Source organism: Seriola lalandi, unplaced genomic scaffold (assembly GCF_002814215.2).
Source record: "Seriola lalandi dorsalis isolate HSWRI2012SDOR001 ecotype SW California unplaced genomic scaffold, Sedor1 jcf7180002054606, whole genome shotgun sequence".
Lineage (NCBI taxonomy): Eukaryota > Metazoa > Chordata > Actinopteri > Carangiformes > Carangidae > Seriola > Seriola lalandi.
The window spans coordinates 3026348-3051481 of record NW_019525159.1 but is presented as its reverse complement, the minus strand read 5'-3'; the positions used below and the strand labels follow the sequence as shown (position 1 = coordinate 3051481).

Here is a 25134-nt window from a genome sequence, read left to right as displayed (position 1 = left end):
CCAGATAAAGTTCTAATGTCAGTGAGTGATTACTGAAGCATCTTCGACCCACTAACTCCAGAAACTCCACATGCAATAAATCAAAGTGCTAGCAAAATGGTAAGAAGAATGGCTCCTGTTACAAAGAGTGGAAAGAACGAGGTGAGAAAAAAAAAAGAGCTGAATAAGAGGTGAAACACATTGGTGGTAGCTCGGTGGTAAGAGCCCTCAGATAAGTGCAACACCTGCAACAAGTGAAACAAGGCAGCTTGTTATGCAGGTGCTCTCATTTCAACTGTGCTAAGTACAGAGACTTGGTTGAGGACTGTATGGATGTGTATAGTTTATATAAACTTTTTACCCCACCAACAACATCATACTGTGTGTGGATTACAAAAATGATTGAATTCTTCACTTGAGTCAGATACGGCCACAAACCGCTTCCAGAAATAATGTGGGTGATCAACAACCCTATTTTAAATTTTAACAATACTGATGGTGCACCACAGTTTAAGCTGCCGCTCCCAAAAATACTCAACTGTCCAGGAACAAATTATCATGGGTGCAATCATTCAAGTTATCGTTTTATCCATCATGACTTTGACTGTATGATTCTGATGTGCTACTCTTATCGACCCTAACTGGCAAAAGAAATGAATAAATGGGCTGTTTCGGGAAGCCCAATTTCGAGAATCATTTAATATCAATATTACAATCACATGAAACATAATCATAGTGTTGGTGATGTCTAGTGGCTTTATCATAATATAAAACTGAACTATAGTTGATTTGTAACATTTGAGGATAAAATTTCTCAGTGTCAGAACTTCATGTGGTGTGAACAAATATGAGATAAGATGGTAGAGTGGTGCACTTACCGCCACAGCTATCATGGAGTCGTCTGGTTTCCATTCTGCCTTCTGGTAGAAGCCAAACTGGGCCGCCGCCTTTGCAGACTCGATATAGCTGACTATCAAAACACTGGGCTGTGGGAGGGGAACAGGGATATGGGAAAGAAAATGAATACTTTAAATGTCCTGCTGGTCATAGTCATCCGACTGCCACACATGACAACACCAGCAACTTATTGTATATTACCACATGAAGATGAAGCATGCACGCTGTAATGTAAACATTTCAATTTTACTAAAGCTTAGAGTAGAAAAAAAATGTATAGGACTTACAAAACTAGCTGCAATGAAAAAGTGTAATTTCGGTCTTAATGCAGTCTTATTATGATTTTCAAACTGCTCTCATGTATTAATATGTTTAGCTACATCTTTGTTAATTTAAAATCTTTGTTACACTATAAATTTAGCTAACAACAAAAAATTAAATAAAAGTAATTATTCTTAGACCGAAAATAACACTCTTATTTCGGGGTGCAATATCCCTTTAATTGGTCACAGCAACACACCACCAATTTTTTTTTTTTAAATCTATTCAACCGAATCATTTTTTAAACATGCTGACAGAGCGGTACTTAAAAGCATGATAACATTTACAGTGATGACTGACATTTGATATTTAACACTGGTGTGCTAGAGGGGGATTTGTTGTCACTCATTTAACTGCTTAAATTAAGGTTCACTGGCAAAGGAACAATACGGATAAAAATTCTCTCGCAAAATAATGTGATTGCTCCGATAGCCACTGCTAAACTGCTCATCTTTACTTTGTGAGGCTCATTTATTTTCTGAAAAAAAATCTTTCAAAAGCATATTCAGGCTACTGTTCATACCATGCAACACAGACAGACAGATGAACAGACTTTGCCTGAGGCTGTTGCCCTTAATTTGCTTCTGCTCCTGAATCACTATGGCAGATATTTGTCTGGATCACAGAACAATCATCATCACCAGTTCATTCCCATCCCCTAATATAACACTGGATTTTAACTATTGTATGCTTGCATCTTCATCTTTACGATCTGCAGTAAAATAAGAAGCAGAGAGTAACTTATGATTTATACTAACGTTCAAAGAGCAAATTGCGACATCAGCAGGTGTTAGAACAGCTGTTGAAGAGGTGCTGTGGTAATGAAGTCAGTTATTGAACACCAGAAAGCTTAACACCTGGCACAGCATAATACTGCTCATTTACAGTGTTGTAAAGTTGTACAGTTTTACTATGCAATGCAATTTTAATACTACAGATTAATACTGAAAATGAGTTAATACCTAATCATAATGTAAATATGTCTGCTAATTTGTCTTATTTCTCAGCAAAAAACATTGCCATTGAGACAGGTAAAGGTTTTTTTTATAGCTTATGATGCTACTGTTCTGGTGATCTCTTTTTATTCAGTTGATCCTCTTTCTTTTCAGACACAGAAATAGGAAGTAAGGAACTGCAGCATAATAATTTTAAAACCAAATTATTGACAGCTAATTCTGTTTTCAGTGAGACATGTGACAGACCTTGACATTAAAGAGAAGCTCAGGACACTGTTAACTGAATGGTTTCAGTTCGGTAACGAAAGCAGGGAAATATATCATGTAATGCCCGCTATGCAACATTAGACCTTGTACCCAGTCACTGTAATGAGAGAGCGTGTTTTAAGTATTCCTACCCTTCAGCGTTCCTTTCGTAGAATTAAAACTTAATGCCAGAAAAGGAGAAGAGTTAATGTGCTTAATTTTACCATTAATTTGAGGTTCATATCTACATCTGATAAAATGCGGTGTTTCCCCTACAACACCCCAAAGAAACCAAAGAAAAAAAGAAACAAACATTTACAACATTTATGTTGTTTACCTGATTTATGTGCACTTATTTGAATTACAATAAAAGCTTTACAACAAGTGTTGTAAATTCCTATTAAAACCAAAGATGGACAAACGTCGACTGCAAATGGTCTGAAAGTCAGCGGAAGTGAACAAAACTTACATGTGACATTACTCTCGCAGGTTACGTTTTGATTCATTTTAACAGTGTTGTTTTAGGTTTTAAGAGTGCACACCTAATCAGAATGTTGGGTGAAATGCTTCAATGGGCAATACACTCTTACATATACACCCTCTGAAGAAATTATAAGATAAAAATAATGTATTTTATTGTTGACTGTAATAATAAAATCGAATAGAAAATGTACACCCTCACTGCATTTAAAAAAAAGAAAACCTCTTACACAAAGGTCTCCAGGTAGAAAAATTAATTTAAATAATGGGTGTGTTTATGAATTACATATTCTTCTCTTCCTCTGCAGCTGTGCTAATAGTTGACTGTGCAAATAGTCCTCTCCTGTTTTCCTTTTCCCTATACCTGGAAAATGCTCACTTTCCCTCCACAATGTATTTCAGTTATTATCATTTTGTACAATTAACCACTCAAAATTCAAAACAACTGCTTGTTGACAGTTATTGAGAATTTTTTGGATCAGTCACTGCAACACAAACACAACTAAATCAAACTTAATCATCATTAAATATAAAGAGTAAAAGAAAAGACTTGACAGGATTCTGTAAAATCATCCATCAATAACTTTGGTTATTGTACTTTCACAAAAGTCACTGCATCACCGAGCTCTGCTAATACACAGGCAGACGTGCCAACAGAAAAAATTGACCCAGAAGGACCTGAGTTTGCATGACAACACAAATAAAGAACCAAAATACATTATTCTTACTGAGCTAAAGATGAAACCGTTTGCAGGGTAGAAGGGACTTCAGCTCATGTATTTCCCCTGCATTGCCATTTCTCATGCTCTACCACAATTTCATGCAGTCAGTTGGGGAAACTGAAGAAATCCCAGGGAAGCGTAAAGGATTGCTCACAATCAACTATGTGCAAACCATATGTGCACATACACACACAACAGTGCTAATTTTCAACCAGAGCCAGCTATGGTGCTACTATTGCATAATAGCACTGCCACACCAACACAGTCCATCCCACTATTCCTAGACATCCTGGGCAGGGCCCCCCCTCCCCTCCCATACAGCTGTAGCAGGGTGACAGAACAGAACAGCTACTAGGCTGAGCTACTGTGCTACACGGATTAGTAATAATGCCTTGACTTAACTAGCCGGGCTCAGGCTCCACTGGCCAAGGTTGAGGATAGATGGGATTAAAGAGAATAGACCTGGTTGCAAAATGATAGAGGAGAAATGGTGGATTTACAATCACCTATATTCACCACATTAAGCAGCAGAAAACAGTATCTATGTAGAGTTTATGTCTGCTATGCTATGATATGAACCATGACGGACACATTACACATATTACTTTCACATTACAAAAATATAAGTGATTTTTATAAAATACTTTATTATGACAGCTTCACTCAGCTTCAACAGTAATATAAACTGTCACACCAGCATTTAGAATAAGTAGAGGACAATATTGTTTGCATTTCATGACAATCCAATAACGCATTACCTACACTATATCTAATTTAATGTCACCATGCTGCTACTGTATTTATATATTGTTAAATTTTCAATATGTTTGCATTATGTATGCATTTAAATATATTTAGGAAATACAGAACTTGAGAAAGTTGAGCAAACAAATGCCTCTACTGTATCCCTGTGTGTAGAGTTGGGATGGATAGTGAACTGAAAAGACACAATGGATAGAACAGATGTGAACGGTGCATGACAGGAGGAAGAGGCAGTTCCAATTGACATTCCTGAGATGACCCTTTTCCTGGACGCTTTATTGATACTCACAGGCAGGTAGAGTTCTTAAGAAAGAGGGGAAGCAAAACATGGTCACATCCTGTGTGGGCCTCAGGAAATGAGTGACCCTGATCCATTGTTACTACATCTCAACAATATACAAACCATGTAGAACACAGACTGCATTAAACAATGTGCTAAACTGCAGGTTTTCAAATTAAATGCCCCCTCTTCATATCAGCGTGGCAAAATCTGATGTACTCAAACTAATGCAGTCATGAGTATACAGTTCACAGCACGCTGCTGTGTATCAAAAAGCCATGGGACTTTTTGACTACATCAGATGCTGGCACTTGAATCAGTGCTGAGTGGGAAGTTACCAAAGATTTCATGAGCGTATCTACATTTATACAAAATTGAAAATGAACTGTAACTTGACATGGTACAGCACTTGTGTGATGACAAATGCTGTAACAGCCACAGACAGACAACATTATTGTCTGGAAGTTAAAATATCCTGTGGGCAAATAAATAAATACAGATAGTAATCTGCAGTAGCTACCACCATCTTGCACATCGCCTCAAACCTCGGGTGAGTTGACAGTTTGATAGTACTAACTAAAACAAGTCAAAATTGACATATTTTCTGAACTGAATTGCTCAGCGCCATGTTTTAAAGTCTTTGCATTTGTAGTCACCATAGACTAGTTTTTAAAGTTTGCGTCAATTTGGCAATAATTTATTCCATTGTTCTGGAAAATATTGATTCCGCCTATATCTCCTCACAGGATACATCTGGCTTTTCTTTATTGTTTTTAATATTTCGTTTCTATTAAGGAAAGGTTTCTATCCGAGCATTCGTCTCTTTGATAAACCACTGGCTTACAACATTTCCATTAACTTCTGTAAATTTACTCCCATGTCTCACCTTAAAAGTCCCATCACTGATCACAATGATTCTGGTCGGCTGGTACAAATGAAAGGTTTATGGCATTATGACATAACATCACAGTTCCCTTGGCTCTAGACCAGCAAGTGCAGGGCCTGTAATGGAACCAATTTAGCCAGCCGTTTTGGATGTGATGGTGCTTGAAAGAGTTCACGATTTGGTCAAGGAACTGGTTTCAACACAGGACCCTTTTTGTGAAAAAGGCATATCAATTAAATTGATATCATTTGACTCAAGAATTCCAAGAAGGCCGAGACAAAACTCATCATGTTGTTGAAAAGACTGTCTTAAAAAAAAAAAAAAAAAAGAGTATGTCAACATTGGCCTTCAACTACACAGACGTCTTTTTGAGAAAAGCAACTTTATTTCTGAGTTACTGTGAAATTTTCCTTCTGTCTTATGCTGCTGTGGTGGAAAGAATGAAAATAAAGGGATCAAATGATGTGCTGGCTTGATTGTTTTCATTAATCATTTAACTCTGGCAGCCTGTTGAGCTGCTGCCTGACAGAACATACCACAGCATGAACTCAGTGAGTATTTGTTTTAAACCCCATTGGAAATCCCATGCTGATAATAACTTAAACTTTGAACTTGATCAGCCGTTTGTAGCAATGTGATAAAAATAGGAAATTGCACCTCAAGTACTGAATGTACCCGAGAAAAGCAACCTATCTGCATTCCCCCCCGGGGGAGGTGTGAGCTGCCCTCTGCCTGACATGAAGCATTCATCAGGTGAACTTCAGTTCCTGTGGCTACAAAGATGAAAAGCCACCAACGCCTTGTCATGAATGAGAGAGGGAATGAGCGGAACTCCATTCAGATACGATGTAGTGATTAACTGCACTGCTGAAAGGCACACGTATACGGATACACACAAACTGTTATGATGCGTAACAATGTCACCTGTCACCTATGCGATAGGTGTGTATGTGGCAGCGTTTGCCAACACATCAGGGTAAATACCTCAGTAACGACACCATTTTGCTCTCCGTTTTTATCAACTATCCTTTTAATAAACATGAAAGGCAGTCAGCCAGATTGCCACGCAGTAATGCTACGCATCTGAAAATAAAAATAATGGCGGTTGTAGTGTGTGAAGCAGGTTTAATGCACCATGCTCACCTTTGCCTAGCATTAACCAAAATGAAAGCAGCGCTACACGCATTGTTTTTGACTGTGCAGCTGAGTTCGTGAGCATGACTGAAGTGAAGCTGCAGCCGGTTGACTTACCCGACTAAACCATACGCTCAGCTGTGTCTCTGACAGCACGGCGAAGTAAAACCTCTGGGAGCTGGGCTGGATGTGGAATGGCTCCTCTTCGCTCCTCAGCGGACATAGCAGCCTCCGGGGCCAGCCGGTTAGAAAATACATGACGGCAAACTCTCTGCGCCTCGGCACTGGAAACAGTGTCGCAATGCCAGATCGTCGGTGCCCCTTATTCCTCCTAATGTATTTTTAATCCAAGTGACTCATGAGGGCCTCTATCTGTGACAATAAAAAAACTTTAAATAAGTATAGGCAGTTCACCGTTTACCCTGGTCAGGCTATCAATCCATGGATGCCATACAGAAATTTCCAAGCAGCCGACGGAGCTATACAGCTAGCCCCGGGCTAGCACTGAATTTCCAACTTGAAGCTAATGAGCTGTCCAAGGCAACGGCAGTGTAACCGAAAACAGAAGCAACCAGGCCCGTGGTGACACCATATAGCACCAAAAAGCGTGCTGCGGATGGCAGATGGGTCGACTAACTTTCTCTCCCGCTGCCGTATCAATCCTTACGGTGTCTGCACCAGCGATGTTTAATAACAGCAAAGCGTCCAGTTTTTACTCCTCTGTACCTCACAGTCGCCATCTTTACAAGAGTCTGCGAGACTCTAAGCTCATTGGCTACAATGAAGAAGTTTGCGTCGTGTTGACATCTGACGTCATTTCACCGTTACGCGAAACCACTGTTGCGTCGACGCCAACGTGGCTCGTCACTGACATCTGGTGGTGTTAGAATAAAATGTCTTCAAACCCTGCAAAAAAGACACAGTTTCACCATCACACTACAGTAGAACAATAAATACAAACGGACAAAATATTACTGAGCTAGTCATGCTCCAATCTATCTTCCACGTTTGTAAACAAATTTGGTACAACAACATCACCACTGTATTTACGAGAACAAGACTAAATGATTTTTGCTGTCTGGGTGTTGTTTATTTCCTAGCTTAGCGGGCTGTCTGATTTATGCTTAATCATATCTTCTATTCTTCCGTGTTGATGGAGTTATCAGGCAGTTTTTAAAGTATCGGTAACGTTAGGTAGGAAAAAAACATTGAGACTCCTGTTTCAATAGGTGGCGGTAGAACACGTGTAGCTGTTTGTCAATTGCCAGAGAGGGAAGTAGGAGAAGAAGAAGAACAAACGTAAGCATGGCTGCTGACATGAGATTACCAACTATTCGAAAACCAGTGTCAATTTCTGCTTTCGATCGAAAAGATCTGGTCGTCCCCGGCGATGTTATCACTTCAGACACTGGTTTCATGAGGTAGGTACCGGTTGGTTTACCGGTGATGGATCGGTAGCTTTTTGTGTCTACGGTTGCCACATGATGTTCCCCTTGAAGGAAATCAAACTAAATAGCTTGCTGATCTTTGGTATCTTGCTTGTAAAGACAAGAAAGTTAGTCTTAGATTGACAGCAAATAAAAGTATTTATACACAGCTAAAACCTACTGACTGCACCGCCTTGAGCTCCTTAAAACTCGTGCTCCTTCCATAATAACACTGGTTTAGCTGGTGACGAGTTTATGAAAGATTTAAAACATAGGCCTATACTCAGCCTGTCTGGTGTGCCATCTATAATGAGTAGGGTAAATCCTCCACTTTCAGGCTGATATACAAATTCTGAAGTTAAATGGTGATTATGGACACTTAACAGGAACAAAATCATAATTTGATCCTTTAAAATAGGGGCTGTGTTGTCTATGAGCACCATCTGGAGGTCAATGTTAACCCAGCTTATTCTTTAAAACAATCGTGTTTGGCTGTATCACTCATTAACAGTGCTATACACCATTTATCCCCAGGGGTCATGGTACCTATGTTGATGAAGACAAGCTGACAGCTTCAGTCGCTGGAGAGGTGCAGAGAGTAGACAAGCTGATCTGTGTCAGACCACTTAAGACCAGGTAAGTGTTTCAATTGAGGTAAAAAAAAACTGATGTGTGCTCGGATTTTAATAGGTTTACTTACTGCTGCTTTTGCGAATTGATGTAATTGTTTTTCTTTTGTATTTTATTGAATTGCAGATTCAATGGTGAGGTTGGAGATGTGGTGGTCGGAAGAATTACAGAGGTAAGGTGCTTCTCCATGTCACTTCTTCTTCTTCTTCTGTGTGGTGGTTGACATTTCTGACATGATATTTTGGTCAGTAAGACTTTTTTAATGTTCAGGTACAACAGAAACGGTGGAAGGTGGAGACCAACTCCCGGCTGGACTCTGTCCTCTTGCTGTCTTCCGTCAATCTGCCTGGAGGAGAGCTGGTGAGATGCTGGAAAATGTGATTCACTTCTAGAAGTGGTCTGTGTATACATTGTTAGCTGAACTAACATTATTCGGAAGGATAGCGGAATTGGTTTGGGCAGGAAGATATTAAAAGCCAACTTTTAGTTATTGTTCAAATATTTTATTTGATTTTGTCTTTTAGAGGAGAAGATCAGCAGAAGATGAGCTCACCATGAGAGAATACCTTCAGGAGGGCGATCTCATCAGTGTAACTAATCTTTTTTTTTTTTTTACGATCTTTCAAAAGCTGATCAATCTTCTTTTTCTTTTATCCATAATGTCTTTGGTGCGTTTGTCCTGTGCTTTTAGGCAGAGGTGCAGTCTGTCTTCTCTGATGGAGCCCTATCGCTTCACACCCGTAGTTTAAAGTATGGAAAGGTAAGTTCTGCCAGTGTACACAGTGACATGTGCGTATGTACCCAGATATTGGATTAGTCTAAAACTCTTTCACTGTTTTTGGTTCAGTAACCAACTTATACATAATTGTGAACATCAAAACAAATCACATACCTATAACCTAGAAATGATTATCTTGGTGATTACACTTTGTTTAAATACGTAATGTGGATTGTAAAACTGTATTATTAAAAGAAAATACTGTAAATCAGTAGTTATTCTTATTGTTTTAGAGACAGTCTTCATCTTATCTGATATCCTTTCTTGTATTTTCTCTGACCATTAGTTGGGTCAAGGAGTGCTGGTACAGCTTTCCCCTTCTCTGATCAAGAGGCAGAAAACACATTTCCACAACCTGCCGTGTGGTGCATCCATCATCCTCGGGAATAATGGTTTTGTGTGGTTGTATCCCACACCGGGTCAACAGGAGGAGGAGGCTGGAGGCTTCTACACCAGTTTGGAGGTGTGTACAGGATGCACAAAGAACAATATTTTATCTTTATACTATGAAGCTAATTGTGAACTAGTTTGGAGGTGGGAACAGTGGGAAAATTAACTTTATTGATATCCACAGTTTATTTGAGAAATGTATCTGGTCTTGTTTGAATATCTTTCAGTACTGTATGTAAGTGAACTGTAAAGATGCAGCACTCGGTTTTTATTAATTTGATTTACTGTGTCTATATTTCTATTTTTGTGTACATTCTGATCATATTTTTCTGTGCATCTCTTGTCTCTGTCCTTTCAGCCTGTTAACCTGTCAGACCGAGAGGTGATTTCCCGTTTGAGAAACTGTCTGCTGGCACTGGCTGCACACAAGGTCCTTTTGTATGACACCAGTGTTCTCTATTGCTATGAATCTTCACTTCAACATCAGGTAAGAAGCACTGTAATGACAATCAGTAAAGCCAGTATGCAATTGTTTTTGAATTGCACCTGTCGTCTAACAAATGTAAAGCAAAAGCAATGAAAAGATACTGCAATAAAAAAGTTGACATGTCTATGATGTATTGTGCCATCTTGTGGCCATATTGGAAACCCACAGCTCCTGGGTAACACTCGAGGTAAACAATTGATTGCAGTTCTCAACTTTGACTCTGCTGTTGTAACATTGTGGAACAGACATGGTTTATTTTATTTATCTTTGGGGTGGGGAACTGATGACTTAATCACTAATGCTTCTCATAAATGTTGCGCTTATGTAATATAACAGCATATCAGTTCATCTCCTATTAGCATGTTGTTGTTAACACATTGCTCAGGTAATACTTGATTAGTTATCAATGTAGATATTAATTTGCAACAGTTTCTTGGTTGCTGATTACAGTAACTAACCAAAACTAACCTGTTGTATGAGTTACTGAGCTGTCGCCTCTCAAGCTGCAACTCATAGTAGTAAACATTATTGCTGTGTTTCTTGTTCCTTGTTTGTCCCAGTAACAAAAACCAAAAACAAAATAAAATGTTTACTGGTATTACTAAGAGGATTGAGGGGAAATACTGCATTCACAAAGTGTGAGAATAAATGCGCATTATGCATAATTTTTTATTACATTTTGTCAGTGTAACAATGTAAATATTGTACATCAGAATCCATAAGATTTGTTGGTTTAAATAACCAATTTATTTCAGTGCAGCTGATCTACTATTTTACACCTTACGCTCTCTGCAGGTCAAGGACATCTTGAAACCAGAGGTGATGGAGGAGATTGTAATGTTGACGCAACAGAAGCTGTTTGAACAGGAAGGTTAGACAACACAAATCCAAACTGACCCTGTCCCAAAATCAAGACCATGCCGAATATCTATGTCAAGGACGGACCACCTACCTGAAGACTCAACTGGCTTTTTTCCACAGAATCCTCCCTATTGTGACAGCCTGATGGGTAGTTCAACAGGTCTTGTCAGAAAAACTGCTGATCATTGTTTGACTGCTAATCATAAGTATGAGTAACTTTCAAAATACTGCAGAAATCACTTGAGCAGCTCTTCTTAAGTTTTAAAGAGGTATAGTGGAACACTTTTGATACTGTGGGAGGTTATACGAAAACTGTTGTATGCAATAAATTTTCTATGATTTTCAGTAATCAGTGTGGTATGTTTTGTTGAATAGTGAAGACATAAGATTCAAGAGAAGCAGTAAGAAAGGAGATGCACGTCAGGATAATTCAAACTACACAATGGGTTTTAGTTCAATTATTTTATGCAAACTTTTCCCATTAGCAATAACAAGAAGTATACAGAAGTGTAACAGGCTCTCTGCTCTCATTGATCCAGTAGAAGCATAAATTTATGTGCACCTTCAAAATGTTTATATAAAAAAGACAGCACTAACTTATTACTATTGAACTGGATAAAGTAAGCTAAACAAACACAGCTGATATATCACTTTTAAATTATTGGCCTACACTGGTATTAGTAGAAAAATATCATATGTAGTTTACAGAGTCATCATTACATATGATATGTTTGGGCAAAGCAGAAAAAAAAATCTTAAGCTTCCATTTCTTTAGAAGACAACATTATCTTGTAAATAACACAGTTTAGACAAAATCCACTGTAATTAAGAAGAGAGCAAAGATGATTCTTTAAAAAAAAAAAAGCAAGGTTTGGTGGGTGTACTTTCACATTGTCTTTGAATGCTGTCTGTCTCAGTGGAGTTGTAAAATTATTACTCTTTCCTCTTGCTCTCCCAGCATAATAGAACCTCTGCTCTGATCCCATGTACTAGCCCACGCACGCACGTGACGTCACACGTTGCCCCACCCACATATTTCTGTAAACCACCTTGCGTATGAAGTATGGCGGCCCCAGCCACACAACTACTACTCGGCCAAAGTTTATTGCTCAGATTTTCACGTGAGAGCGATGAATAAGTACAGAGACCGAGGAGTCGGTAACGAAGAGCTCGGCGACTGTAAACAGAGGAAAGGACTTGCAGGAAGAGTCGTCGGTCTCTCGCCGGCTGAGTTTCCTCGATTTCTCTTCGCCTCCTTGATAGAAGTGCCTTTAGTCCGGGTACCACAGGGGAAGAAGCTCCGAAAGACGGGAAGAGTGGACACGGAAGTTTGAAACAAACTGATTTATGTGGCTTTGGAAAGCACAGTTGCAAAAGTATTAAATTGGAGTGGCCAGAAATGTTTTTGTGAGGCATTAAAGTGCACTTGTCCGACTTTTATTACCAGCGTGTTCACAGCGACCCAGCAAGAGCCAACTGTTGACTGCTCGATGTGCATTTAAGGGTCTGGCGCTGCTTACCACCAGCTAACGTAAGTTAGCCTCCATGGCTACCTTCAACACTAGCTTGAGGTTGCCAGCTAACCATCAATATAAATGTTTCCTTGGACATGTAAGTTTCTGTTCACACTTATCTTTACTCCATAAGTTTGTGACTACGATACAAGTTTGTGAAATGTTGTCTAAAAGCTGCCATTTTTTATTTAAGTGCTTATTACCCATGAATTGATGTTTTTGACATCGCTTTTGTAATAAAAAGTTGCCCAACAACAATAGGGTTAATGATAACAATAATTAACGCTCCGCTGCTTTTCAGAGACCTTCCTTTGTATGTCCTCCATGTAATAGTTTTTGCATCAGCCACTTTGTTGTTGTTCCCTATTAGCACTAAACGTATTGAGAGTTATGTGTGCAACCTGCAGCACACTGAGGTTCAACAACGTTAGCTTGTCATTTCAAGAGCTTGATTGACGTTATAAAGAGGACATTCAGAGGGCATGCATCCTAGATGCAACAGAGGGAAATGGGGCTGTATACACTAGGAAACACATTATGGTGTAATGGTGTATAATACAGATGTACTGACAACATAGGCTAGTTGAAGTAGGACAAGTAAGAGACAGTTTAGGATATGTTAAGACACATAAACATCTGATTAATTTGCTTGGAATAGTTGTAATGTTTATTTCAACATGCACATGTTTAAGTTACCTCTGATTCACTGTGAGAGTGTTGTTTCCAGTATAAATATAAGTCAGAATCACCTGTACTGTTTTTTAAAGCTTTCAAATGCATTTATTCTGTTTGAAAGTATCGTATCGCTCTTAATGAGATCATCATTGAGTCATAATTGTTTTTTTTTCTCTAGGTTCCTGTGAAATGCCTTTTTTTGACCTCTGATACACCCAGGCTCCATTAATGCATGATAAACAGAGACATACTGGAGTAATACGGATCTGCATAGGTGACTTGCATCACCCATACTCCAGGAGAGGACAGACGGAGTCAGGGAAAGGGGCTCCCCTCCCTGCCTGGGGGGCCAACGGTTGGACGGTGAGCAACTGAGTCCAGCTTGGAGAGTCCCGGCTGCGGCCTGGCACCCTGCCCTTATGGGGCAGCAGCCGGGGAAGTTTGTCGGGGACCAGAGGAGACCCAGTCTGCCAGCCTTTATAAAGGGTGGGAAGAGAGAGTCATCACGCCATGGGACCCAGCCCTGCAACGTTTTTGCTGTGCACGGTAAGAACAAACATTGACACACTGCAGTCAATTTGATTAGTTGTATAGGTTTTTTTAATGAGATTGTGAGGGATTAGCATTTCATATTTTTGAGTATCATGCGCCCCTCACTGACCTAGGATCAAATACCATTGTATCTTTTTGACTTGTTTCCCTTAGTCTGTATGTCACTTTACTTTTCAATGAAGTAAATCATATAATGAAGATGAGTAGACTGGAGTGACCGTCAAATTGATAAGGAAAAAGTTGATCGTGGCAAAGTTGAGTAAGAACAATGATTCAAAATGCGGAAGATGTTACCATGCAAACATAAAAATTGTAAGAGTGTACAGACAGTATCAAAACAACTGTAGTTGCATCATCGGGAATGCAGCTTGCTGGCAGAATAACAGACTTGCGATTGCACAACCTGGAGAAGAGAAAATGTTCACTTTAAAGCATGCGATAATACATTTTAATAGTTTATAATTCAACCTACCATGTGTTGATAACACAAGCATCTTGAAAATCCATTCCATGCTGTCAAACTTGACACAGGTTGACCCTAGAGATGGTTTGAAGAATCAGTATCTATGATTGGTCGCTTGCTTGGTTTTTGTTGTGATTGGTCGTCTGTCACTTGACCAATAGAAAGTGTGATTCCTTTTTGTTTATGTTAAACAACAACTCATGACTTACTGTTGCTAGCAAGGAAGACTTTAATCAGACATATAATGTGCAATTGACTGCAACCACTGTGGTGTTATATTGATTCACTTGGTATCTTTGGCATAATAAACTGATTAACAACTGAGTTACTCTCAGTGATGCATGACACAGTGATGCAACAGTGAGCTTCAGTTCACACTCTGTAGCTGTGCTCTTTACTGGCACATGCACTGTAATGTTGTACAAAATATTTTCAACTGACTAACACCCTGACAGGGTGACTTACTAATTTCTGGTACCAGCTAAAAGTAACTAACTTCATAAAGCCTGTTAAATCTAGGCAAAGTCAATAGAAGTAACCTTTGTGTGAATTTTGTTGCCTGCTGATTACACTTAATTAGGGCTGCACAATTAATCGAAATATAATCGAAATATTATCAGTGACAATGAAAATGAAATGCAAGAACGACCATTCCAACTGAAATTACATATAGTAAAATCTGCCAAAATATTCACAATATGTTTTTTTTTATTTTTTTTGCATATCATGCAGCCCTACTTAATTCTTGTGTTTATCTGGAAATTAGTTTACTATAAAAACAGGTGGTTTTTGATATAAAGTGATTTGAATTATATACTGGTTTTGATATTAATGCATGCACATTTGCTTGGGCTTTTGATCCTGTGGTTGGAGATTTCCTAGTCTTTTGCTTGTCACATAGAAATGAACAGCAGCAACTGGGACTCATAAAAAACATTTGAGACCACAACACCACATTTAAACATTCTTGATAAATCCAGTGCAAAGTTCTTAGTGTATTTTTGACATTTGATGCTTCTGTCAGAAGACAGATAAGTCTTGGTAGACTGTTACATTAGGGTGCCCATCTCTATCAGGAAAACATGTATGAACAGAATACAACTTAGTAAGATCACAAGCCTGGTGAATCTTGTGGAGAAAGGTGCACTGAGGCTTTGCACCATGAAGCTGTGTACTGTGTGGCCACTATGACTGATGATCTAGACAGAGAAAGATGAGGGCCAGCTTTGTGCAAAGGGTACAAAGCAAAAGATTAGTCTTTCCCACTTCTTACCCCTATTCTTAGTAAGCCTACCTGGACTGAAGAACAGATGGAGAAGAAGTCAGAAACATTCATTAAAGAACCTCCACATCTGTGGTGTGCTTCTGTAGTGTGTGGCGGAGCTCAACAGTGCCTCCCCCTGTGTTTGTACAGGATGGTGTGTGGTGTGGTACTACAGAGTGCTATAAGATATCCTGGACTTGGCAGAAAACATACAGGCTGTATGCAAAATCGTTCACCATTGACTGTATAGGCCATTATATAGTCTGTTTGGCATTTTGAAGAGTCTGAATGTCTAGTGAAAATTATTGTACTCTACAAAGTGGATTCAAATAATCCACCAAAGCAAAGACAAAAGAAGCGGTCTAGTGGTCTTAGTGGATCACTGTGTTGCACTGAATCAAGGAAGCATTAAAGTGCTCTTGAAAATGAAAAACTGATCACAGTGAAGAAAAGAAAACATTATTCACTCCCTCTTAGACAGCAAGGAGAGCAAATGTATTAAAAGCCTTTATTTAGTTGGGTATATTGGTTAAAACGCTTACCGGATTCTTCAATAACTTCTATTCATGCAGTGTTGAAACATTTACAGGGACAAGTGAAGCGAAACATACAGATGATATTGATATGTGGCCATAGGTATTATCAACTATTCCTTTCCTCCATTCGGTGGCAAATATCTGTAAACCATCTTGTGGCTGATGGTAGGGGCACACCTATAAGATAGGATGGTTTCGGGGAGACCATTTGGTAGTTAATTGAGAAGGATGAAATGATATGGAGAAAAGGCAAGTTTAGGTTGCTGCCAGATGAAAGGAAAACTGAAATTGATAGTAAATGAGTGAATAATTTCAGATACTATTCTCACTCCATCCTCACTGCACTCCTCAGGGAGCCTCTTTTGCCTCAGGGAAAGGGCTGGCATGCTACCTTTATATGCTTTGCAAATCAGTGACCCACTATCCAGTGTGTGGTGTTGGAGATAGATGTCTTACCTGGTGATATTTCTCTCTTGGCTTGTGTATCTTGAAGTCCATGACCACATGAAGCAGTGTGTCTGTTTCCTGGTTAGAACCGTTTGTTCCTTTGAGTCACCCATTGAATAGCATTTTTAAAGCATGGCAGTGCACAGAAAGCTGACTTTTGTAGCTTCAAACATGACCTTTAGAAACCAGCGGTGACATCATTGTGTATTTCACTTCTTGTTTTTATAGTCAGTGGTTTGTTATTTACTAGGTTTGGCTTATGACAATGCCTTTGTGGTGGTCCCTTAATTTATGGCCCAGAATAGTACAACACACAATATAACCAAGATACAAGGAGGATTGTTTTCTAGCATAAATCACAATAAAGAAGTTGATAGAAATGTCTTTTTCATTTATGCATATAAACAACTAATAGAATTTGAACTGCTTCTGCTTGGATGCTTAATAATGTAATTAATACCCAGTTTAGGGCTAGGACAATGAAAAACAAAATCTAGATTATAAGATTCCACTTCAAGACATCAGTGGAAAGAATTTGTGCAGTAAACACAAAATATATTTATTAATGCAAAACAAAACTTCAGTTAGAATTGCTTCAGTTTAGACAAAAATGATCAGTAGAAAGTTAAAGCTGAACTTTTTTAGCCTTTTGAAATGATCGCTTGCCATTGAAACGGATGCATGCCATGCATCCAGCTAAACTGATAAGTTTACCAAATGTGTCTGTAGGGCTGTGATTGCCTTGGCAGGAGTACTTTCCACTGACTCTAAGTCTTGCATAACGCAGAGGGGGACAGGACAGGGAAGGTCAGAAAAACAGAATGAAAGCCTTTGCCGGTAAATGGATCGAATTTGGCAAAGGGTCAGTGACATGGGGCGTATTTGTTTTCCCTTTCTGCCCCTCTCCTCCTGTGATGAGCAGGTTAGACCATGAGAGGGGATGTGAGTCATAGTGCAAGAGGAGGGCAATATCAACACATGATTTTATGTCTCGGTTGTTTTTTCTTCCTGGTGAGCCCCAGCTAGTTAACACTCGACTAGCTAGCATCATGCTGCGTCTCAACAGTCAGTTTCAGACCTGTGCATGCAGCTGCCTGGGAGAGAGACAGAGACAGAGGCAGTGAAGGGCAAGCAAAGACCTGTCTCTGCTCTTGGCACCTCTGTGTACTGTACAGTGGGGGAGGTATGATCTCACTGGCTTGCTCGCACAAATTGTAAGGACAGAGCACCGTAGTGGATTTCTGGAAACATTGCTCAAGAGCTGCATTTTCACCTGTTTTCTCTGTGTGTGGTTCAAAAACCGACCATGCAAGTCGATGGATTATGGAATAAATTATAAGATACAGTAGATTACCAGGCCTGTTTAAAAAAAAAAAACAAAAAAAAAAACAGGTCTGAGCACAACATATGAATGTACGTCCTGTGTATAATGTTTACTTGTAGTTACCACAATACATCCTGGATTGATAGAATGTGTATTCAGCTGGTAATTATTCAATTAAAGTAATTTAACTGAATTTTAAAAAAAAATGCAAAAGTGGTGTACCTGTGATTGGTGTCATTGGAGATGTTTTAGTGGCCACTCTTATTTCCCTTAGTGAAGCAAAATTTTTTACACTTCCGTCAAATATGTGAGAGTCTCCTTCCTCCCTGAATTTTAGTTTTAACTACATAGGACAACAGTATGTCCGATGACCCTATGACTAGCAAGTTTGACTAGCTCCAGGAAGTTGAATTGCTGTGTAAAAGTGCTTAATGAAAGAATGATGCCTTTCATTTGTTTTCCTGCCGCCCCCTGATAAGGAAAAAGGAAATAGAAAAGCTGAGCGGGAATCTGGTGGTTCTAGGGTTTAAAGGAAAGAGGATCTACTTTTTTAAGGCTAAAAACAACATCTGATTTGTAGGTAAGTTGGTAATTGCAGTGCCCACATTTTGATGGTAGAAAAAGGAAAATTTGCCCCCTTGTGGTTACATTTATTTATGGGGATAATGTGTTTTAATAGGGTATATCGAAGCTATGATACCATTTTCATTCAAGAAGAATACTTTTGTAAATTTTATGTGTTTCTCATTCAGTCTCTTTGCATAGAATACTTATAACCAGCATTATACATATATAGAAGACTCATGGGCCTGTGTGATTGGCGCCCATGGTGGGAGACAGTAGAAGTTTTTTTTGACTTATGAGCATCTGGTTTGGAATGAATTGGCTGCCATGTTGGAATTCCTCATCCTTTGTTCAATACATCAGAGGTTAGATCAAGAGCTGCGTACCACAGGGCAAACATCAACCTCTAACATATAATAAAGATAAGCTGCATCTTTTACCATGCCACTCCTGTTTTATGGAGGTAACCATCATCGGCTCTGATCACGGTTTCACATTGTATATCACTGGTGTCCCGAACAAATGGAAATTTGACTTACTAGGGGTGCATTCTGACACAATAATACTATATCACCCCAAAACAAATGCAGTCCTGACAAGTTTCAGTAATATAACATCTAATGTTAACCATACAGCAGTGTTCTGATCGTAGATGCATTACATCATTACAGGCCTTTAAAACAGTAGTTTGTAGTGCTCTGTTTTTTTCAGTCATTTTGTGCATGAAAATATGTCTTTGTATGAAGCTTAACCTATTAGCTGTGAATCCCCCTTGAAGCGACTGAACTACTGGAAAGCAATGACAGCTGGAAACGGTGTAAGATGGCGGTTTTGGCATGCGATTGGCTGCTGATTGTCCTCGTTGTCACACATTTTAACAAGCCAGCTTTTACTTATAGACAACAAAAAGAGAACAGTGTCAACCTTTGGTTATCAGCCAGATGAGTTGTGTTGCAGGAAATGTAGGAACCTCTGGCATGTCGCTTCTTGCTTGGATAGGTTTCAGTATGGGCACAACAGGCCTTTTCTTCTTACTCATAAGCTTCACCCCACAATTCTTCTCTGGTTGACGCCTGCAAGCTTGCCTGGCAAAGCTTCAAGTATTTTCAAGGCACATTATAATGTGGGGATGAAGGAAGATGACACCCCACTCATCCATTGTCTTAATTCACTGATTTCCATTCAGGGTCATGGGGTGTTTGTGTAACGTGCAGAGGAGAAAACAGGAAGAGCATAAGAGCAACACTTCACTTCCATTTCCTGTATCTCCATTCTCCCCTTCATTTGTATGACCTCTGGAACTTGTCGCAATGGTGTCATGGTCAATGAAACTAGAATAAACGTCTGCAGCCTAGCTCTTAGATGTGTGAACATAGCAGGAGTATCCATATAACTATCTTAATTTGAAGCCAGACTTGTAATAATGATAGAGCTATCTTATATCTTAGAACTATATTAAGATGACATCTTGCTCATTAATATGTGGCAAGTTGGTATTCCTTGATCTACTATGTATGGCAGTGCAAATGAAGAGGCCTAGTTTTTGAGTGATTGTGGTTAATGTACTTTATAAAGTTGTATTCGGGGCAGCGGGTTGTGTGTGTGTGTGTGTGTGTGTGTGTGTGTGTGTGTGTGTGTGTGTGTGTGTGTGTGTTTCCTGCAGCATCTGTGTTCAGCGTGTATGCAGTAAGTGAATCCATTTCTCTTTTAGTCTGTAACTGGCTCATTCTTGGCTGGAACTTGAGGAATCTATACAGTCTAGACACCAAATCTCCTCCCATGATCCCTGTGGGTCCTGAAGATGGGGGGGGGGTGTCTGTGTATGTGTGTGTGTGTGTGCGCGTGTGCGCGCATACACACCCACGTACATACCCACGCAGCAGGCGCCTCATAGTAATGCTCATTCAGGCCAGCTGTTAGGTCCCTGGTGGCTTGTCCTTCGCTATGCCTGGCCATGTGTCCACACTGTTGGGTACACCGACGCATGCGCACGCACACACACACACACACACACACACACACACACATGCACACACACCAGAAGAAACTCAATTGAAAAGACTTCTCCCTTATCTAATTTGTTTACTACTTAACCTTGATAGTGGCTATATGGTCTTTCGTCATGTCACTTTGAAAGGTTTACCTGCAAAATTTAGTGCTAATGTCTAAATGCTGTGTTAGAAAGCATGTGTTTTTTTTTTTTTGTGTGTGTGAGACACATTTGTCCCTTCCCGGATGACACCTTGCTGATTAGTAAGTGTTTCCCCCCTCTCATCAAGTCTTGACCACCTGGAAAGGAGTCCGCTTTATTACCACGCTAGCTGATGACTAGCCAAAACAGCTGTGTTTATAAATCAAGGTAGTCTATGCCTCAAGTTCCCTCTTTTTTTCCCCCTTTAATCGAGGTCCACAAGGACCTGAATTCAAGACACTAATTTCACTCATGTGCTGGTGTACAAAGTCTGAAAAGGGATGACAAATGTACAGTATTTGATCTTGTGCAGATCTGAAATGAAGCAGGAAATGGACAAAAAATGTTAAAGATGAAATTAACGTAATTCTTCACGAATAAACTTATGACCACACATTTCCTACAAATGCAGACCTTGTGTCATTTCAAGCTTGTTGTGAAGCATTTAAAGAAATTGGTGTTTGGAAAAAATATGATATGAACCAGATTCATCTATTCTGTCTTCAGTTATTGTTCTGTCTTCACAGGAGTAGTTTACACTGTGAGTTTAATGGTTTTAGACTTGTGCTAATGAGTAAGCTCACACTGTCAGTGGTGACTCAAGCATTTCAACATTACCAGTATTTTTGTTGAGTGTCTTTGTGATATCACTCTGATAAGAAGTTAGGTTTAAGGACATTTTAGGAGAAAACTGACCCACTAAGCCTAAGCATAACTACATGAGATTCAGCTAGTGAATAGTTAGTTAATTATATTTAGACTTTTATTTACTTTTTCTACTGTTACACGTCACAATGCCATACATGAAAAAGGCCCACTGTAGTGCTATGTTATGTGATCAGTATGACTAATAATAATGGATGCCTGGCCTATGGCTTCTTCATATTTTTCTGGTGGATCACATATGTTTGTATGTGATCTGTTGCACCAGAGGTGTATTGAGTAATATTGCCTATTTTGCACAGAGAAAAAAAGAGAGAGAGTTGAACATAGGGCAAGCCACAGCAGTGGAGTGAAGAATGTGACCTCTTGTGCATTCCTCTCTCAAATAACTGGTGCAATCCCCCTCCCTCTTTACCTCCTTTCTTTCTTTTCTTTTTTTCCCTTCCTCTTTTTGTCTTTCCCTTATCTTTGTTGTTGTGTCTCTATTTCTTTGTCTTGCTCTCATTGTAATGTTTTATTAAGTGGATTTTACATTGCATAGAACATTTTTATAGACATGGAAAACAATAGCAAAAATGGGCAACCGGCTAAATTAATCAGCAGACAATAATGAGCACTCAAAAATGTCAGTTTAAAATAGTAAACAGAACATAAACATCAGGCGGTAGCAAAAGTATATCACTGTTCAGAGTCTGGAAGTTGACAGTACATAGGTGTGTTTTTGCTCTCAAGCTGTGCCATGTTCTGTGTTCCAAAAAATCAGCTTCTTGTGCATGAACATTAAACTGTTGAAATTGAGAAATTACCAGCCACTTATAATTAAGTTAATTTGAAGGAAAAAAAATGTCAACTGCAAACAAAGGAAGAAAAAGAAACACAAAGGCACAAACCAAAGCTTAAATCAAAACTTTTTCCATATACATAAGGTACACAGTGTTTTGCACAGAACAATTGAAAGTGTAAGCAGTTGGTTTAGGACGAAAAGTCCTGTTTCTTTCATTGATTCTCTCCAGTCTCACCCTGGTTTTCGTTGCTTAGATTCATTTCATCGTCTGCAACTGTATATGTTTTGAAATCTGGGCCTGCGATCACCCTTAAAGCTTGTGTATTGGTTTGTAATTTAGACTTTCTATACTGAAATACTGCTTAAAATTTCATTGCCTTCTTTTCATGTTAACTATGTGGGCATCCTCATATTGTTTCCAGTCACGGGGCCGGTATTTGTTATGTTCCATTTAATTGTCAAGGTTAAGTCCCCACAGTGAGAGGCCACCAGCATACCCACTTCCTTTTCTTCTCTTTGGTGGTTATCCCTCCATTGTACACACACATAAACATACAGTATGTACAATGCTCACATGCATGTCGAAAACCTCTGAGTTGAGTTAGGAATGCAGCGTGGGAGCTCTTCGACACCCGGGAAAAAAAAAAAAAAACACCCCCAGTTCCCCACTCCATGCCCGAACAGGCAACCCTGGCTCCAGACACAGCTGTTGCTTTCTCTGCTGACAACCTGCTACCTAGGATGCCAGCTCTGTCTGTTTGTAAAAGTTTCAGCCATTTATGGACCCCCCCTTGTTCAGAAAGCCTCTGTCCCCTTGTAGATTATAGGATAAAAGTCCATGGGGCCATGGTATTGCATGGGGGCATTTGGTTGATGTTCCTTTACTTGTCACAGCTTCTCTCAGTTTCTTTTCTTTTACGCTTTTCCATGTCCATTGAGCAAGAATAGGCAAAATCCTGTCCACCAAGGCTTCGTCTGGCCATTACATTATTGTCTGGTTCATTTTTTTCCCTCACCAGTCCAGTCCATACTGTATTGGTATGCCGTCCTGTCCTTCTGCCTTTTGTGTTGTATTAAGCTCCTCTTCATAGCGCTATACGAGGGTGCCTGCTATGCTTGCTGCATCTGGATTCACTTAGACACAAAGAAGAGCCCAAGCAGCTCCAGTGCTGCAGCTTGAGAGCCTCATAGCCAGAGTCACTCCTCTGTGTATCTGTTTCTGTTTTTACCCCAATGGGCGTACAGACAAATGGGGTCTTTCTCCAGGCATCTAAATAACGTCTGAGACACTGATAGTCTGTAAAAGCCGACAGTGCATTTACTGGCCTGTTTGTTTGTTTTGTTAGTCTGCTCTCATCATGGTGTTGTCATTTTAAGCTGTTCAATTAATAAAGTTAGCCAAAAATAATAGTAGAGGTTTTAGTGCTAACTAAGTAACCTTCTCTTTCAGTTGCTGTAGAATTGCAAACCACCCACTCATACATATACACACAGACTTTTCTTTGCTTCTTTCCCTTTCCCTCCTGAAAGAGTTTGGCTCTCCTAGTCTGCACACTCATAAAACAATGGAATAGAAAAAGATGTGCTTTTATGCCAGCACTCTGGGTCAAATTGAGTAGTTAAAATTCTGAAAATGACTGGATTAGCACCTTCTCCCCTACACACACACACACACACACACACACACACACACACACACACACACACACTCACACACTCACACACTCACACACTCAGGTTGCTATTCCTGAGTAGAGCTCTCTCTTTTTCCCTCCTAATTTTCTCAGAGCTTTTCAACACTGATTATTAGCACAGCATTTTATCCCTGACAAGTGAGGAATAGTTGTGTGCATTCGACCTGACTGTCTGTTTTCTCAAAGTATGAAATTTTAACTCTGGGCTAACATCCATACATTTCAATTCTCTGCAGGTTTGCATATTTTTGGCACTACATAGTTTTGTCTGGGCCTATAGCAGTCTATTGTGTGGAGAAATGAACAAAGGTTCTGCTTAGTCACCTGGTTTGTGTTGCCCTATTTTGTGTCTGTCATCATGGTAAAATGGTTCCTCCAGTCCTGTTCCAATAGGTCGGCTGGGTTTAACTCCCTCTGTCTCAGCTCTGCGTGCTAGCAGGTCTGCCGGGCCCGTCTGTATTAAAGATTGCTGTAAAACTGGGCTGACACAGTGGACTGTTAACGGGTCACCTCAAATGAGAGGGATTTGGCTAGAGAGAGAGAGAGGGAGAGAGATTGTGTGTGAGCAGATACAAAAGAGCGTGCATATAAAATGGATTTCATCACAAATTATGTTTAATGATCTGTGGGTCAGTTTCACTATTTCCATGTAAAATACAGTTGGAGAACAGCTACTCAAAAGCGCATAGAGAATCAACGTAATGAAAGTTGTTTTTGTGTCTTTTCTCTTTTGTCTGTATGTATTTACTGGTTAAGAAAATATTTGAATGCGTTCTCAAGTTTACTTATTTTCCTCTGTATGTTCATTTCTATCCACATTGGTAACGTATTACCACCACAGGCTGATGCCGGAGCCTTTAACCTTGAACCAGGTCAGCCACTGTTTTGTTCTTAAGTGTCTGTCTGTTCTCTCTGTGGACAACACTGAGTGGAGAATTATGTGGAACCCTAAACCCTTAACCTCATCTGCTGGTCTGCACGCCCCAGACACTCTGGCTGCATTCTCCAGAGGGCCCTGAGTAAACAGCCACATGCACACACATACACATACACCAGATACATGGTACCTGGTTCTTGAATGTCTGATATTTAAGTACACTTGGCTGTTGCAGATTGCTGCGACGACTGCAGAGTGAGGCACAGCAATGACGGGATGAACTCTTTTAGGAACTTACACAGCTTTGTCTCTCTACCCGTCTCCCTCTGTTTTCCTCCTCTGTAATTACA

At 39.6% G+C, this 25134-nt stretch overlaps 3 protein-coding genes across 6 annotated transcripts in view; 2 read left to right on the top strand and 1 right to left on the bottom strand.

The window, feature by feature from the left end:
- The window catches only part of ric1 (RIC1 homolog, RAB6A GEF complex partner 1), a 36170-nt gene extending 28758 nt beyond the window's left edge, over positions 1–7412 (bottom strand). For both annotated transcript variants that reach the window (XM_023419691.2, XM_023419692.2), the window contains exons 1-2: positions 6781–7412; positions 858–965 (exon numbers count right to left, since the gene is read on the bottom strand). In XM_023419691.2, the coding sequence (XP_023275459.1) occupies positions 858–965; positions 6781–6921 (249 nt within the window). In that variant the 5' untranslated portion in view covers positions 6922–7412. The remainder of the gene's footprint in view (positions 1–857; positions 966–6780) is intronic.
- A 535-nt stretch (positions 7413–7947) lies between these two features.
- exosc2 (exosome component 2) lies at positions 7948–11585 on the top strand. Its single transcript, XM_023419489.2, has 9 exons — positions 7948–8084; positions 8625–8726; positions 8847–8892; positions 8991–9080; positions 9245–9310; positions 9412–9480; positions 9785–9961; positions 10247–10375; positions 11171–11585. The coding sequence occupies exons 1-9, from the start codon at positions 7969–7971 to the stop codon at positions 11249–11251; spliced, it is 876 nt and encodes a 291-aa protein (XP_023275257.1). The 5' UTR covers positions 7948–7968; the 3' UTR covers positions 11252–11585.
- A 708-nt stretch (positions 11586–12293) lies between these two features.
- Positions 12294–25134, top strand: part of abl1 (abl oncogene 1, non-receptor tyrosine kinase) — a 34220-nt gene continuing 21379 nt past the window's right edge. For 2 of the 3 annotated variants that reach the window (XM_087177481.1, XM_023419444.2), the window contains exons 1-2: positions 12294–12847; positions 13604–13971. In XM_087177481.1, coding sequence (XP_087033607.1) covers positions 13845–13971 — 127 coding nt within the window. In that variant the 5' untranslated portion in view covers positions 12294–12847; positions 13604–13844. The remainder of the gene's footprint in view (positions 12848–13603; positions 13972–25134) is intronic. The other variant, XM_087177480.1, reaches the window with a different exon arrangement.